At 41.6% G+C, this 15,817-nt stretch overlaps 1 protein-coding gene across 12 annotated transcripts in view; it reads right to left on the reverse strand.

Annotated features, from left to right (window-relative positions):
* Positions 1-15,817, reverse strand: part of SEC31A (SEC31 homolog A, COPII coat complex component) — a 236,320-nt gene that overhangs the window by 159,465 nt on the left and 61,038 nt on the right. For all 12 annotated transcript variants that reach the window (XM_029598987.1, XM_029599022.1, XM_029599015.1 and 9 more), the window contains exons 8-11: positions 15,189-15,288; positions 14,356-14,517; positions 5,026-5,178; positions 2,969-3,196 (exon numbers count right to left, since the gene is read on the reverse strand). In XM_029598987.1, coding sequence (XP_029454847.1) covers positions 2,969-3,196; positions 5,026-5,178; positions 14,356-14,517; positions 15,189-15,288 — 643 coding nt within the window. The remainder of the gene's footprint in view (positions 1-2,968; positions 3,197-5,025; positions 5,179-14,355; positions 14,518-15,188; positions 15,289-15,817) is intronic.

Raw genomic sequence — 15,817 nt, forward strand, 5'->3', positions numbered from 1 at the left:
TAATGATCTAGAAAAGGGAGTGATAAGGGATGAAATCTGCAAATGACAAAAATATTCAGGGTAGTTTTGCTATTTAATATATTTCTAGCCCGCTCCCTCCAAAATTCAGGGCGGGGTATAAAGTCACATACATAAAACATGCACATGGACTAAAACAGACTTTCATAAAAATAATAGAACATTGGTAAAAGCACTACACAGGCAGATTTTGTGAGGAACTACAGAAGGATATGAGACTGGAGAACTGTACAAGAAAATAGTAGATGAAATTTAATATGGACAAGTACAAATTGATGCACTTAGGGAAAAATAACCCTAATTTTAGCTATATGATGATGGGTTTCACATTAGAAATAACCACCCAGGAAAAGGATTTAGAAATCACTATCAAGAATACATTGAAATCCTCAGCTCAGTGTGTGGTGGTGGTGGTGGCCAAAAAGCAAACAGAATACTAGAAATGACTCAGAAAGGTATGGAGAATAAAACTGAGAACATCATAATACCTCTGTAGAGGATCAACGATGTGGCAGCACCTTTAGTATTGTTTGCAATTCTGGTCACCTCATCACAAAATAAGATATAGCGGAGTTAAAAAAGATACAGAGTATCTTCTGACTCCATCTGCTGGATTGGGGACATAACCCACTGCTGGACTGGGAACATAACCCACTGTCTGGACTGATCCACTGTCTGGATTGATCCAGGTACGTACAGGGAAAAAAAAAGATACAGAGAAGGCAATAAAAATGGTAAAGAGTTTGGAACAGTTCCCCTATGAAGAAAAGCTTGAAGAGACGATGGAGGGGAGATATGGCAGCGGTCTACAAAATCATGAGTGAAGTAGAACAGGTAAATAGGGAATGGTTATTTATCCTTTCAAATAACACTAGGACTAGGGTTCACTCCTTTAAGTTAACAAGTCACCAAGTACACATGCAACCACACCAAGAAGATCTACCAAAAACTCTTAATATAGGATTACCTACGACGATGTGCAAATGGCCTCACATAGTATATATTTACATCCTCCTATTTAAACTTAGAACTGCTAAAGATCGACATTCCTTTCTCCCTCTTAACCCCCAGTTTGTATGTAATAACTTTGCTGTATATAATAATCTATATAAGTAATAATTTTATGTAATCAACTAAAACTGTGATCCCAAAACCGCAACCCATCTGCATGAGAAGCTGCTGTGATGATGTTTATCTGACCTTGTTTCGTGATTCTGTAAACTGTTGTGATGGCAAAACCGAATGATGGTATACAAAACACGTTAAATAAAATAAATAAATAAAAAATAAAATTTAAATAAAACCAACTAGAAACAAGTATTTTTTTTAAGCAACACACAATCAAGCTATAAAATTTATTTATTTATTTATTTAATAGCTTTTATATACCGGCATTAGTACGAGACATCATGCCAGTTCACATTTTAAGAAAATGAGCGGAAAATACATTAGAACAGGGAGATGGGGAGGGAAAAAACAAAGCCAACAGGGCAACGAGAGTGCAGGTTTGAGAAGAAAGAGAGAATAAACAAAATCAAAAGGCAAATTGGAAAAACTGAAACTAAATACAACAATTCAGCATGATAATTACAACAGAAAAGGGCATAATATGAAGAGATTACTAACTAATGAAGGGGGAAAAGAAAAGAGAGGGCACGGAGTTCTCGGCAAGGAAGGTTGGGTCATTGAGGGAAAAAGGGGGGGAGGGGCATGAGATGAGAAGAGAAGGCAGGGGGGGTGAAGGCTTCAAGGGAAAGAGAGTGTAGAGGGAGGGCTCAGAGGCAGGGAAGCAAGGAGACTAATCTGGGTAGGCCTGTTGAAACAGCAAAGTTTTTAATTTCTTTTTGAATTTATTTGGGCAGGATTCTAAGCGTAGCATCATGGGCATGGAGTTCCAACGTGTGGGGCCGGCGACCACATCCTCCAGCAATCCTTCATTGCTGGAGGATGTGGTCAAGGCAACTAGCATAGCTGGGTTTAAAAAGGGTGCGGACAAGTTCATGGAACAGTCTGAGAGATCCACCATTTGCTGTAGGGCTTGAGAATCAAAAAACTGAATCTACTTTTAGGGACTGGCCATTATCAGAGACAGGATGCTGGGCTCAGGGGACCCTTGGTCTGACCTAGCATGGCACTTATGTTATGCACATTCTTATTTTCAGTGACATATTTGTGACTTGTATATAGAAGAGAGAATGGAATGGTTTAAAATGGAGTATTGGTTATTGCTTTAAAGTGGGTTTGGGTTTTTTTTTGCAAGTGTCTGTGATTTTATTTTATCATTAATATGTATTTGTAACCCATTCTGAATGATTTTTGAGAGGATGGGATAAAAATGAATTAAATAAAATCACTGGACAGTCGGCCATCCTAAGTCTTTGGGAGTGGGTGTAGAAACAGCCCAACTCCTCTACCTTTTAGGAAAATGTTATTTCTTTCACTGAAGCCTTCTTTTGGTATAAAGTCTACACTGAAATATATTTAAAAACCAATGCCAGTCAGAAAAATAAGCTATACTATAGGTCAGATATAACACAGGGAATGGGGTCTAAAAATGTTGTCCGCATTATAAGTGAGCCTGTGTTATATTGAGTTTATATGCAGTGCCACTTAGCCAGATAAGTATGGACTTATCCTGCTAAATGGCACTCAGTATCTATGAAATTTGAAGGACAAAATTGGGAGCCAACCTTTGACCACATTATTAGTGATTCTGCATTATATCAGGTCTACAATGTACTTGTAGAGTTGCAGCAAGTGTGCCAAAGCATGCATTTTTCTAAAATGGTATGGAAAATATTTAAGTCTTGCATTAGCAATTCAAATGCCTTTCCAAAGAACTTAATGCAGATGAAGCACCTACTCAGTCTTCCTTTAGTTACTGCTTTTTAAGACTCTTTCCTCTCCCCATGCAATTTCACCTCAAAACTGCTGTGGACATGGCCCTTACCTTCAGAAAAGACCATACATTCTTCTCAAAATCTGTTTGCGAAGCCTCTATTTTCTTCTGACAATACTCCACAAATACTCCTGCGTGCACGACTTCCTGCAGCTGGTCGGAACGGCTCAGGAACTCCCTTTCGGTCACCACCTGGCTGATGTAGACATGGAAGTGCTGCTGAGCCGCCTGCTGCTGCGGCGGCTTTACATTCTCAAATGTTACCAGCTTGCCTCCGAACTGTAATCAGAGAAAGACAGTACAACAGCTACTACATTTCCTACAGGACTCGAGAAGTTTTACAATCGTAGCGCTTAAGGAAGTGCGGCCTGCTGGCAGCTGGACTGGTCTTGGAGAAGGTCATGTTTTTGCAGGCTCTGACCACCTTTGTTGACTCAACGTAAGAATTATCCAGAGATGATGTACACTGCTTTTGATATAATGTCTAAAGATGCCACCTATATATACTCAAAAGCGCAAGCAAATCATCATCTGTTTAACAGTTCTTACACTAGTCCAATAAAAGACATAACCCACATAGATAACAGTCTATAAAAAAAAGATATGGACAGCTCAAGAATGAAGTTGCTATGCTTCCGACACGGCATCAGAACATTTGAAGCGAGGACAGGTGAGATGCAATGTCTAGCTCCATTTCACATAAACATCATCAAAATGATCAGAGGTACATATATGTTAAAATAACATTTATTTCCACAATCACCTAATAATTTTTTTTTTATTAACATTCTTATACAAACTATTTTTTTTTAAAGATCTTCTTCATACCCCCCATGCGGTGTTTTCCACAAACTATCCCACAATCTTAATGATTAAAATATAATCATACCCCCAATCGACGCTCACACATTCCCAACCACATACACACTCATTAATACATGTTTCATTATCCCAAATAAAATTACATGTAGTAAGAGAACAGACCACCACTACAGTAAATTGTGCCACATAATATAATTTCACAGCATATGCAGAAAAGGGGAGAGATAAAACACTCGGAACCTCAGGGTGGCCATCTCCGGTCCTCAAGAGCCACAAACAAGTCAGGTTTTCAGGATATCCACAATGAATGTGCATGAGACAGATCTGCATGCAATAGCCTGAAAATCTGGCCTGTTTGTGGCTCTCGAGGACTGGAGTTGGCCACCCCTGAACTAGACAACCCAAACACCACCAGGCACTTTTCCCTAATATGCTTTCCCATGGCCCACCCATGGCTATGCAACTGTTGAGAATAGTGGGCTAGTTAAAAGGCAGGAAACAGCTCTCTCATTGGAGGATGGTAAATAATGCTGGGATCTGTACTGGAACCAGTGCTTTTTAATATTCCTCTAACAATCGATAATTACTACTCTGCAGTTGGGCAATGAGAGACATCGTATATACTGTCAATGTACTTCAAAGAGAGGTTCCCTGTCTATATGCTTTCTGTTAATTACATAAAATAAACCAATATTTATTATTTTCATGTTTGTTCAATTTAAAAATTTAGAGCAGTTACGGCCCAGACAACCCGAACGCCGCCAGGCAGTTTTCACTAGTACTAAATACAAGAAAACAAAAGTTTAAAATGAATACATATCCACGCTTTGATATCCAACCTATAATTAATACATTTTCTATTCAGTGTGCTTGGTTTTGTTATATACTGTGGACTAGCTATGTTTAGCTAGAGCACTTAAATTGCTAGTAACTTTCTTCATAATCATTTTGTTGTGCTGTCCTTTCACCGAGTACCAAAGTGTGTGGGAAGGGAGGGAGGCGGGAGGAAATAACATGCTGCACAGTTTGAGGTGGACAGAGCCATCCAGGTCGGCAAACTTTGTGACCTGTTTTACCGTAAGCGATATCACTTGTAATGCAGAGAACAGAAACTGTTTTATCAGGACACTGCCACTTAGGAGACCCGGGTTCCATTCCAGCTCACCAGGTGTTCACAGCTGCCAGCAGTGTGAGAGTCCTGGCTGTGGCTCGATAATGAATCTGCCTGCTGGTACAGCCTCCAAAGAGTGGCCACCTACATTGGGCAGTAAGAGACGGGCACTTACTGAGAAGGTGGCACCCACGGGTTTGCGCAGCCACTTTGGTGGTTTCTTCAGAGGAGGTACAGTGCTCTGTGGAGCCGTGGGCTGAGGAAGCTGCAGTGGGGGCAAGGGCTGCCCAGTGCCAAATGGATCCAGGTTTCCAAAGGATGACGACAGCTGCAAATGAAGGAATTACATAAAAAAAACAAACAATTTTTGTGAACACGTCTGTCTCAATTAAACTGAAAAGATGAAACCAATATAATCTCTAAAGGTCACTACTGCGTTGACAGGAGACGATATTATTCCAATAATATACCATCAGCAATGTTCTATTTGTGGTGTTTTCTCCACTTGTTTTTTTTTAGCTGAGTTTTTTTTGTTTCTTTGGTTTTTTTAAAGTATATATCAGACACAAAAAGGGTTGAAGCAACAATCAACCTGGATTTCGTACTAGTCATACTACAGAATCCACTTTGCTTTCATTAACAAATATTAGGCTTCATTCAGAATTAGGTGATTTTGTAATCACTATTTCTAGACATGAGTGCAGCATTCGACATAATTGATCATTCATTACTTATTATTAAGTAGAAATTAGCCTCGCAGATGGAGCCTTATATTGGTTTATATCCTATTTTGCAGATTGCTCATTTCAAGTAGATTGGTCTGATCAGCTATCTGATATCAGGTTAATGCCCACAGGGTTCCTCTCAAGGTTCTATATTTTCCCCTTTTTGTTCAACATTTTCATCTCACCACTGGCCACTCTCATTCAGGATCATGGACGCGGACCTCCGTTTTACGCAGAGGACATCCAAATGATGTGCTCTAATCTTCATCTTACCATCCTTATTTCTTGTGTGGACCGTGTTGCTTCTTGGCTATCTGACCATCATTTACTAGTAAAACCAGCAATGTCAGAAGCACTCTGGTTCAGTTTCAGATCTTTTCCTTCATTGACTCCTGATATGGCAGGAACTATTATCCCTTTGAAAAATACTGTGAATACTTTAGGAGCTATTCTTGAGCCGCATCTTACTATGGTTCATCAAATTTCTTCTATATTGCAACAGGCTTTTTTTTTTTTTTTTTAAATCTGAGATACATATGCCGTTTATGTCATTTCCTGGAGCCTCATGACTTTAAGACTAGTTCATATGTTTACATAGCTATTTGGGAAATGAAACTTGAGTAAATACTCAGAGCCGAGAAGTCCAAAGGAAAAACTGGTTCCTGCTGATTTTCCTTCCTGGAGTCCCACAGACCAGTCCAGATGATTGGGTTTTTCTCCCCTACCAGGAGAAAGAGACAGAGAAAAAAGCTTTACTGTATTGCTAGTATGCAAGATTCTGTGCCACCTGCAGTTGCTCAGTATAATCTGTAACCAAGCTAAATTAAATAGTTACCTCCTTAATTTACAGCGGGGGGGGGGGGGGGGGGGCAGGCGAGAAAAAGCTATTGGGAAACCACAAAAATCAACTGGCAAATTCCTCCAATCTTCAGAAAACCCGGGTGGGATTCTGGATGATGTGTGGGACTCAAGGAAAGAAAATTAGAACGTAAGAACCAATTTTTCCTTCCTCCAAACAATTGGGATGTACCAAAGCTTTTCTAAACTGAGCAGGAACCTGAGACTTGCTCGCAACATATTTTCTTCAAACACTGCTGTGTATAAAGCCCTAACATTCAGCCTATAATGCTTGGTAAAAGTGTGCAAAGAAGACCACGCCACTGCCTTGCAGATCTCCTGTGGCAACACCAACTAACATTCAGCCCAAGACATAGCTTGCGCCCTAGTATAATGAGCCTGAAGACCTACTGGGACCTGTAGCTCCTTGCAAATGTAGGCAGAAGCTATCAACTTCTTAATGCATCTGGCAATAGATGCCCTCTACTCCTTGAGCTGCACCACTGAACATAAAAAGATGATCTGACTTGCACACATCCAAAACATGAAGCTCTCTGGCATGTGAAGAAAAAGATTCCAACTTTCAAAAACAGGCAATTCAATGGTTTAACTCAAAAGGAAAGAAGGAACCACCTTTGGCAAAGAGGATGACACCATTCTAATGGAAATCCTATCTGAAAACTGAAGGAAGGGATCCCTGCATGACAAAGCCTGCAACTCCAAAATATGCCTTGTTGAGCTAATAGCAACCAAAAAAAAGATGGTCTTCAGGGTAAGATCTTTCAAAGACACTCTTCTCAATAGTTCCAAAAGGAAGTTTACACAAGGTTGTCAAAAACACATTAAGATTACACAGTGGAACTGTCCACTGAATGGACGCTACAAATGCTCTACTTCCTTAAGAAATCTCACTACATTCAAATATGAGGCCAACAAAGTCTTATGCATTTTGCCTCTGTAATAGGCCACAACCTGTAACTTAAGAGAGCTAAGAGCTAGACATTTCTGTAATCCCTTCTGCAAAAAGGAAAGTATCCGCGAAACTAAAGCCTGAAGTAAGAATCTCCACCTCTTGACATCAAGACTCGATTACTTTACAAATGTGTAAGTATGCCAGGGAAGTCTAGGGTTTCCTAGCTTGAAGCAAGGTTCTGATAACTTCCTCCAAATAACCCTTAACTCTCAACCTTCTCCTCTCAAAAGCCAGACTGTGAGACAAAAGCAATCAACTTGTTCCAAGAAAAATCAGACCCTGACACAGCAGTCCGGGAATATGACAGTCTCAAGGGACCCTCTAACTTGAGATTCACCAGATCCACAAACACCATCTCCTGAGCCACCAGGATCACCCTGCCTCAGTGTTTTTTTTCAATGTGCCTGACTTCACTGCCTATCAGAGGCCCAGGAGGAAAAATGTAAAAGCAGGATCCCTTGAGACTACAGTTGGGAAAGCACGTTGAGGTCTTCCAAACCTGTCTCCTGTCTTCGACTGAAGAACTGTGCAGCCTTAGTATTGTCTTGTCGCCATCAAATCCAACAGGGGGACCCCCAATTGGCCTTGATGAACACCACTTCATAAGCCAAGTCCCATTTTCTGGGATCTAAAGTGAGCCTGCTCATAAAATCCACTTGCACATTCTCCACCCTGGCCATATGAGACACCAACAAGACCTTCAGATGTGATTCCGCCCAAGGGAACAACATCCCAACCTCCAAAGAAACAGTTGGGCTCTTGGTGCCCCCTGTCTGTTGATATATGCTACTGCTGTCGCATTATCTGACAAGACTTTTACTGCCCTGCTCCGGACTACTGGAAGAAAGAATCCTAAAGCTTTCCTGATCACTCTGGTTTCTAAACTAATGACCATGAGGCTTCAGACACTGACCATAGGCTCTGCGTCAAGTGGATTGAAGTGTGGCCTCTCTCACCTTTGAAGCATATGGAGACCATGAAAGTCTTGACAGCAAGATGAGCAAATTCTAAGGCAGTAGCCATCCCTTTTGACAGAAAGAACCCACTGATCAAATGTTATCTTGGTCCATTCTTCATAAAAATGACCAGTCACCCTCCTATGTGCAATCTCATTGTGCTCCCTTAAGATCCCCCAAACTGGGGCCTGAACTCTGAGAGGTCTTATGTGACGTGCCCCCCTCCAGGACTGAGAATTGCCCACATGTCATTGTGAAGAGAAACCTTTGCCCAAACGAAAATACCTGGCCTCCCTGGAAGGTCTTCCAGCCCCCTTTGGGTTTCTCTTCCTGCAACTTATGAGACTTCAGCTCTCCAAAGCGTTACATCAATTGCTTCAAATTCTCTCCAAAATACAGTTTCCCTTTAAAAAGGGACATCACCCAGCTGTGACTTGGACCACACATCAAACACCCAGTTACGCTGCCTAAGAAGTATTCTGGCTGTAATCACCAACACCATATTTCTAGCTGACAAACAAAGAAAATTATACAAGGCATCCATTATAAAGGCCAAATCAGCTTTCAGGCACTCTGCTTCCTCCGCTGCTGGAATCTGTTCTACCCACCACCTGGATCCCCAAGGCATCAAACTAACAGGCCGATACAGTAAAAATTGTGAGAGAGCGGGCAAGCGCTCGCTATCCCAGTGCGCACACAGGCCACTCTCCTGTGCGCGCAATTCAGAAAAAAAAAATTATTCAAATTAGGGCCCGCAGTAAAAAGAGGCGCTAGGGACACTAGCGCGTCCCTAGCGCCTCTTTTTTTGACAGGAGTGGCGGCTGTCAGCGAGTTTGACAACCGACGCTCAATTTTGCCGGCGTCTGTTCTCAAACCCGCTGACAGCCACGGGTTCGGAAACCGGATGCCGGCAAAATGGAGCGTCCGGTTTTCAACCCGCGAGCCGATTTTACTTTTTTTTTTTTTTTTAATTATTTTTAACTTTTGGTACCTCCGACTTAATATCGCCATGATATTAAGTCGGAGGGTGCACAGAAAAGCAGTTTTTACTGCTTTTCTGTGCACTTTCCCGGTGCCGGCAGAAATTAACGCCTACCTTTGGGTAGACGCTAATTTCTGAAAGTAAAATGTGCGGCTTGGCTGCACATTTTGTTTTCTGAATCGTGCGGGAATACCTAACAGGGCCATCAACATGCATTTGCATGTTGCGGGCGCTATTAGTTTTGGGGGGGTTGGAAGCACGTTTTCAACGCGCTATTGCCCCTTACTGAATAAAGGGTAAAGCTAGCACGTCGAAAACGCGTGTCCAAACTGGGATAACAGTGCGCTCCGCCGGAGCACACTGTACTGTATCGGCCTGATTATTTTGAGATGAAGCTCCATCTTTGAATCCTGGGAATCCTTAAGGACTGCACAAACTTCGACCGGGATAGTAATCTTAGTAATGGCTGAGACTAAGGCATCCATCTTGGGCAGCCTTAAGAGCACCAAAGCATCCTCCAGCAACAGATATAACTTTACCATGGCCTTGCCCACTTTCATGCCGGATTCCCTAAAAACCAGGGCCTAACTGTCCAAGGGAAGGGAAAAGCCTTAGTAGGACCCCTAATCCCCTCCAATATGGGATCCTACACTTCATGTTCAGACTCCATCACAGACTCCTTTATTGCAAGTTCTGCTAGTTCATGAGAAATCATATGGTATAACTCCTCTCTTCTAAAGAGATGGACCACCTTTGGGTCATCTCCCTCTGTCATGGGATTTCACCATCCTCTAAGAGGTCCTTATCCCTATCCTTGTCATCTGGGAGGTCATCCAGAGGTAGATCTTCCAGGTCCCACTCAGAATCAAGACCCAAGTCTGGTTAGGGGTCATGCTTCCTTTGCTTTGCTCAGGAAGGGACTGCAGATCCCCCCCCCCGGTCTCTTTTGGAAGAAGCTTTTTTGCACCAGATCCTTCCTTTACTAAGAAAACTTTGTTTCATCAAAACAAATTCCAGGGAAAACATTTCCTCAGATTCTAAATCCATCTCCTGTGACTCAGAAGGACCCCCTGATTTGCCCCAGCAACCATTTGAAGCTCCTGCCATAGGAGACAACTGAGGTGGACCAACTGCCCCCTCCCCGCGATTCCCTGTACTATAGGAGAGGATGACAACGTGGACATGGTTTCTGTGTTGCCGAGCTCCCAAACACTGTTGAAATCAGAACTTTGAGCTGCTGTTTTCTATCAATTCATTTTCTATTATCTGTGGGAAGAGTAGGGGCTCCCCAAACAGAACTTCCACCGCCCATGCAGGCTGCACAATTTTGACCTGCGATCCCTGCAGGCTAAGCACCACTTCCTGTGCTCAGCAGGTGTGGCCATTTTCCAATCAGTGTGCCAAAAATAACCCCAAAGTCTGCAAACTCTGATGGGCCTGCTGCCCTCTTATTGCGACAGCCAAGCACTGGACCTCAAAACGTCTGCACCATGATCAGCTCTCGATAAACTTCCCATGCCCTTGGGCTCCAAGGCCTATCAAAGCCATGAGGTAACCAAAAAGAATGAGATAGATCCAAAGTCCTTCAATCAATCTTTATTATTAAAAATATCCATATGTCAACCAAAGCCTGACTCAGGTCAAGTTTCGCCTAAGAGGCTGTTTTAGGGGCTGTGCTGGCAGTATTATTGTCGGATGGACTCCTACAAAATAGTATAGTCTTGATGGTATCGTTTAAGGAACAGCGTTGTCAAAGCGTGTGCGGTCAGAATGAATGAATCACGCTGCAGAGAACAAATGCTTCGAAAGTGAAACCGTCAGCTTTAATGATTTCCATCAATAAGTTACTGAGCTACTAGTCTCGTTGCATTACAATGCGATTGATTGAAGGACTTTGGATCTATCTCCTTCTTTTTGGTTACCTCATGGCTTTGATAGATCAACTTCCTTGTTGTTTTTTGGGTCCCTCCAAGGCCTTCTGCCACTCCCACTGGCAGCTTTTTATCTCAGCTGCTTCTTTTTTTTTTTTTTTTTTTAAATCCTTAAAGGGACCCTAAATCCCAAAAGCTCCCAGTGGGGGGGAAAAAAAAAAAAAAAAAAAGAAGCCTTTCCTGAGAGAAGTCTCCCTAAGAGGGCTCAGAGGAAGCAAGTGGGAAGTGGGGCAGTGCTGAAGCAGCCAGATCTCTAGCTTTCAAACCCCCTCCAGAACAGGGAACTAGTCAGAGAGGCCACCGACCCCCTGCTTGCCTCTATTCCAAATAGAGCTGCAGGTTAGACACCTCTACCATCTGCTGGAGACAGAGAATAGTGAGTGACTGCAGGTGGCACAGTGTTTTATGTACCAGCAGTACAGTAAAGCTTTTCTTCTCTGTCTCCAACTGCTGGTAGAGGAGAAAACCCCAATCATCCGGACTGCTCTAGGGGATAAGTATATTGCTGTTGAGTCAGTATGGCAAAAATGAGAAGATGACAGTTGCTTATTGGGACATGTAGACAGGCTTCCCCAGGGCATAATAAGTTTCCAGGTTTAATGACGAATTATGCTTCACAGATTCCATTCTGAAATCCTTTGTGACTGAATTGTTTTGGTCTTTTGAAATCCAGCACTAGACCACAGACTTCTTTGGAACAAGGAACACATTTTAAAATGTTCTTAGAAATATCCCCTGTGAAAGAACAAATGTTTAATAGGCAAACTGAATTTTGAAAATGACCACCATAGACTGTACTTTGAAATGTGTGATGAAATAATGATTTAAAATGGCTTGAAATGTTATAAGGTAACTGGATTCTAGAATATCCAATACCCAGTCAAATTATTTTCCCAGGTATGGTGGAATTTTTGTAATCTTCCTCTGAACATGCACAGTTGGGCTTTGGCCAGTGTTATTTAATGATGGTTTTTATTAAGGAACTATTTGTTAGAAGAATATAATGTAGGGAAAAAGGTGTTAAGTCTTCTATAGAATCAATTTTGCTTCTTTTTGAAATCTCTGTTTTGGAATTTAATGGATTAAATGCACTGTTTAGGATTATCTTCTGCAACAGTGTTGACAATCTTGTCTAACAAATAATAGTGTGCTCTCAAATGAAATACCAAGTAGGTGGCCTACAGAACAGTAAATTGCTTCAGAGAGTTTTCTGCAAGATGCAAATTCTCCTCATGGCTTTAGTAGATGAGACAAATTACATAGGCTAATCTGCAACACATCAAGCTGAAATAAAGGTTAACCTGTCTTTGCAATTTAAATTTCATTATACCTAAAACATTGTTTTGTTTTAAAGTTTTAGCCAAAGTCTCATATAAGGCCTGTTGAAATTCTTATTTCTGGCATTGACAAAATACCAATTATTCTCATAAAAGAGAACTCTAGATTAAAGGTTAGATACATCTATTAAGATAGAGTGAGATTATATATATATATGCTCCAAAGTGAAGTCTAGAGAGTAGAAGTTCTCTCCAGCAGTACTCTCAGATGAGTCAGGTTTGTAAACCTCAGACTGACTCCAGGAGAGGAAGCAAAGTCTGAGAATAGGCTGGGTGGGCATAGAGGATGCAAAAGGCTCAAAGTTAATCTTCAGTTTATTTAGGTAGATATGGTCATAGGCATGACTTTTCATGCCAAGGAGGTAGATTCTCTTCTCAACATGCCTCAATATGATATATTTAAAACTAATAAGATAATTTTTTTTTTTTACTTGACAGATAATTAAGTCTGAAATTTGTTGCCAGAGTATATGGGAAAGCTATTAGTGTAACTGCATTTAAAAAAGGTTTAGTCAAGCTCATGGAGAAAAAGTCCATAAACTATTAAAGTGGGGTTACAGAAACCCATTGCTTAACCCTGGGATAAGCAGTCTGGAATCTATCTACCCCTTGGGAGACTGTCAGATATTTGTGATCTGGATTGGCCATTGCTGGAAACAGGATACTGGGCTTGTTGGACCTTATGTTCTTATGCTTGAGAATAAGCACAGATGACCAACCTGGTATTGACACTGAGGCATCTGGCACCCACAGTGATAACACTTGACATGGATCACTCACCTGTTAACGAAGTACCCAATGCATGTGACCTGGTGTATATGAGGCATGATTAAACGCTTCAGAGATCAATTTGTACACTGCTGCTCTAAAGTTCACCAGTAACAAGATCTGGGTAAACTTGGTTAATAAACTTCAGATCCTTGAAGGCTGTGTAAAAGTGCTGTTTAAAGTCCCAAGGATAGTCCCTAGAATATCAGCATGGACCACCCTCCAAGTGGGAAGGCTGGAGAGTCCTCCAAATACAGCTGCTTCAGAGCATGAGCAATCTCTACCACATCCAATCTGTTGGAGCCATTCATCAACAAGGAGCACCATCAAATCAAAACTTTCACTCGAGACTGAGCACTTGCTTGCTTTAACTCACAAGATGAGTCCTTCAAATCCCTGTGATGACTTGAGTGAGTTGAAGCTGTTAGCAGGCTTTTTGTCCACAATATGTGACATGAACGATGTACATCAATAGGTAAAGAAATCTTCAAGAAGGAAAAGATGCACAGCGAAGAAACTAACTTTATACAAAAGCAACAAACATGTTCATGACACGAAAAACAAAATTTAGCCTGGTGGTGAACAGTGTAACAAAACAAAATAGAAAAGGATCAAGCACCTTTAACTAGGTACAAACTATGAAGGAAAGAGGTGCTGACCAGTATGAAAATGTCGTGGAAAGTAGAAGCAGTCAGCTGCGGAACAGCCTGAGAATGTCCTAACTTGACAGTGGAAAAAGTAAAGCTGGGGGCTATTGGACCTGCAGTGCCCAGGAAACAAATACCCATAAAACCTCCCTAGAAAGCTCTGCGACAATCCTCCATGTCAGCACAAAAGAGAAACCAAATGATTGAATGGTGTGGCTCCACTGATACTACTGTTATCCAATAAAAAAATGAAACCATCAAAAACTATTTCCTCCTCATGTTCCCAAGGAGAATCAGTAGCAGGACATCCAAAGGGCGGACTGCGTCCCTTCAAGGGATTTCTATTTACCTTATCTACTTGCTTCTGTCTCAGACTGTCAGGACTTCCTCCCATGATAGAATAGATACTGATCCGTCCATCAAAAGAGGCAGCTGAGAGCACAGCCGGGTTCCTGGGGCACCACTGGACATCAAAGCACCATTGAGTGTTTGTAGGGAGTTCGTACAACACCTACCAAGAGAGAAACACACACACACACACACATCAGGAGAGTGGCTGCAAAGTAGAATCAGCAGGGTTAGGGCTTATACTGGCCTGTGGCACAGTAGCATCAGTTTAAAAATTATTTGAGGATCATTTCTTCAACCTGTCAGCAATAACGCAGAAGTCTGGAATATGAGAGAGTATGTATGTATGCATAAATAAATATTTTTTTAATAGGATCTAAACTCACAAATGTAATTTGGTGTTAAAATAAAAGATCTGTTTGTATAGATTTGTAGTTGAAACCAAGTGTCTAGGCAGTGGTGTGATGAGGAAGAGTTGATTGTCACAGCTGAGTGACCTCCTACAGGCCACGACTGATATTGAAAGTTCCAACTCCACGCAAGTCTTCCAACCTGCTTGGCTAAATGGGAACTATAGACTGTCTCTCACAATCAATAGTGCCAAATGCAAAAAAGACGGAGTACAGAAGAAATCAGAAAATAAAGGAGGCTAAAATGCAGGGTCCAAATCAAATTACAATACAATTACTCTATCATAGCATCCCATCAGTAAGAAGGCTAGAGAAGTAAAACAAACTGCTCCTCTTTATAATATTCCAGTTTTCAGCCCAGCACCTCCGAAAAACAAGTAAATGGAGTTGCTATACAATATCAAGCAAAAGGATCTTTACACACCTCCCCAGTATTAGGGTTCCAGCACAGGATCCTGGCATCTTTTCCACAGCTCAGGAGCAGCTCAGGGTCTGCCATGCTCCACGCAATAGTAAGAATCCCCCTGTGGAACACAGCACAGCGTGGAGTTAAATACGGCATATACTGCCAACACCTGTATCTGGGCGCACAATCTAACCATATGACATTCTCGTGAATTCATTCATTTTTCCACTGTCACACCTTGTTGCAAGTCTCCTGATGAAGAATTTCTTCAAAACATCAATGACGGGACTTGCAGCTTTGTGACAGCTTCACTCGTCAAGTTACATTATTTTTGAGACAAGATAAGTATCGCCATAACTGACATCTGGGGGGGGGGGGGGGGCATCATTTTTACATTATTTTGAAAATGTTATTAACACTTGAAAGCATTTTCACTATTTTTTCTCTTTTAGAGGGGGGGCAAAACCCAGGAGTCTGGACTGATCCTGGTACGTACAGGGAACAACATTTAACAAACTTGAAAATCATTTCTTGCACCCAGGCACGTACAAACCCAGCATGCATGCAGCTGCTGCTCTGAACAACAAACATGTCTTGGCTCCCACAAACAACTACTTCTCCAGCAAGTCATCCTGTTATAACAAATT

This window comes from Rhinatrema bivittatum, chromosome 1 (genome assembly GCF_901001135.1).
Source record: "Rhinatrema bivittatum chromosome 1, aRhiBiv1.1, whole genome shotgun sequence".
Taxonomy (NCBI): domain Eukaryota; kingdom Metazoa; phylum Chordata; class Amphibia; order Gymnophiona; family Rhinatrematidae; genus Rhinatrema; species Rhinatrema bivittatum.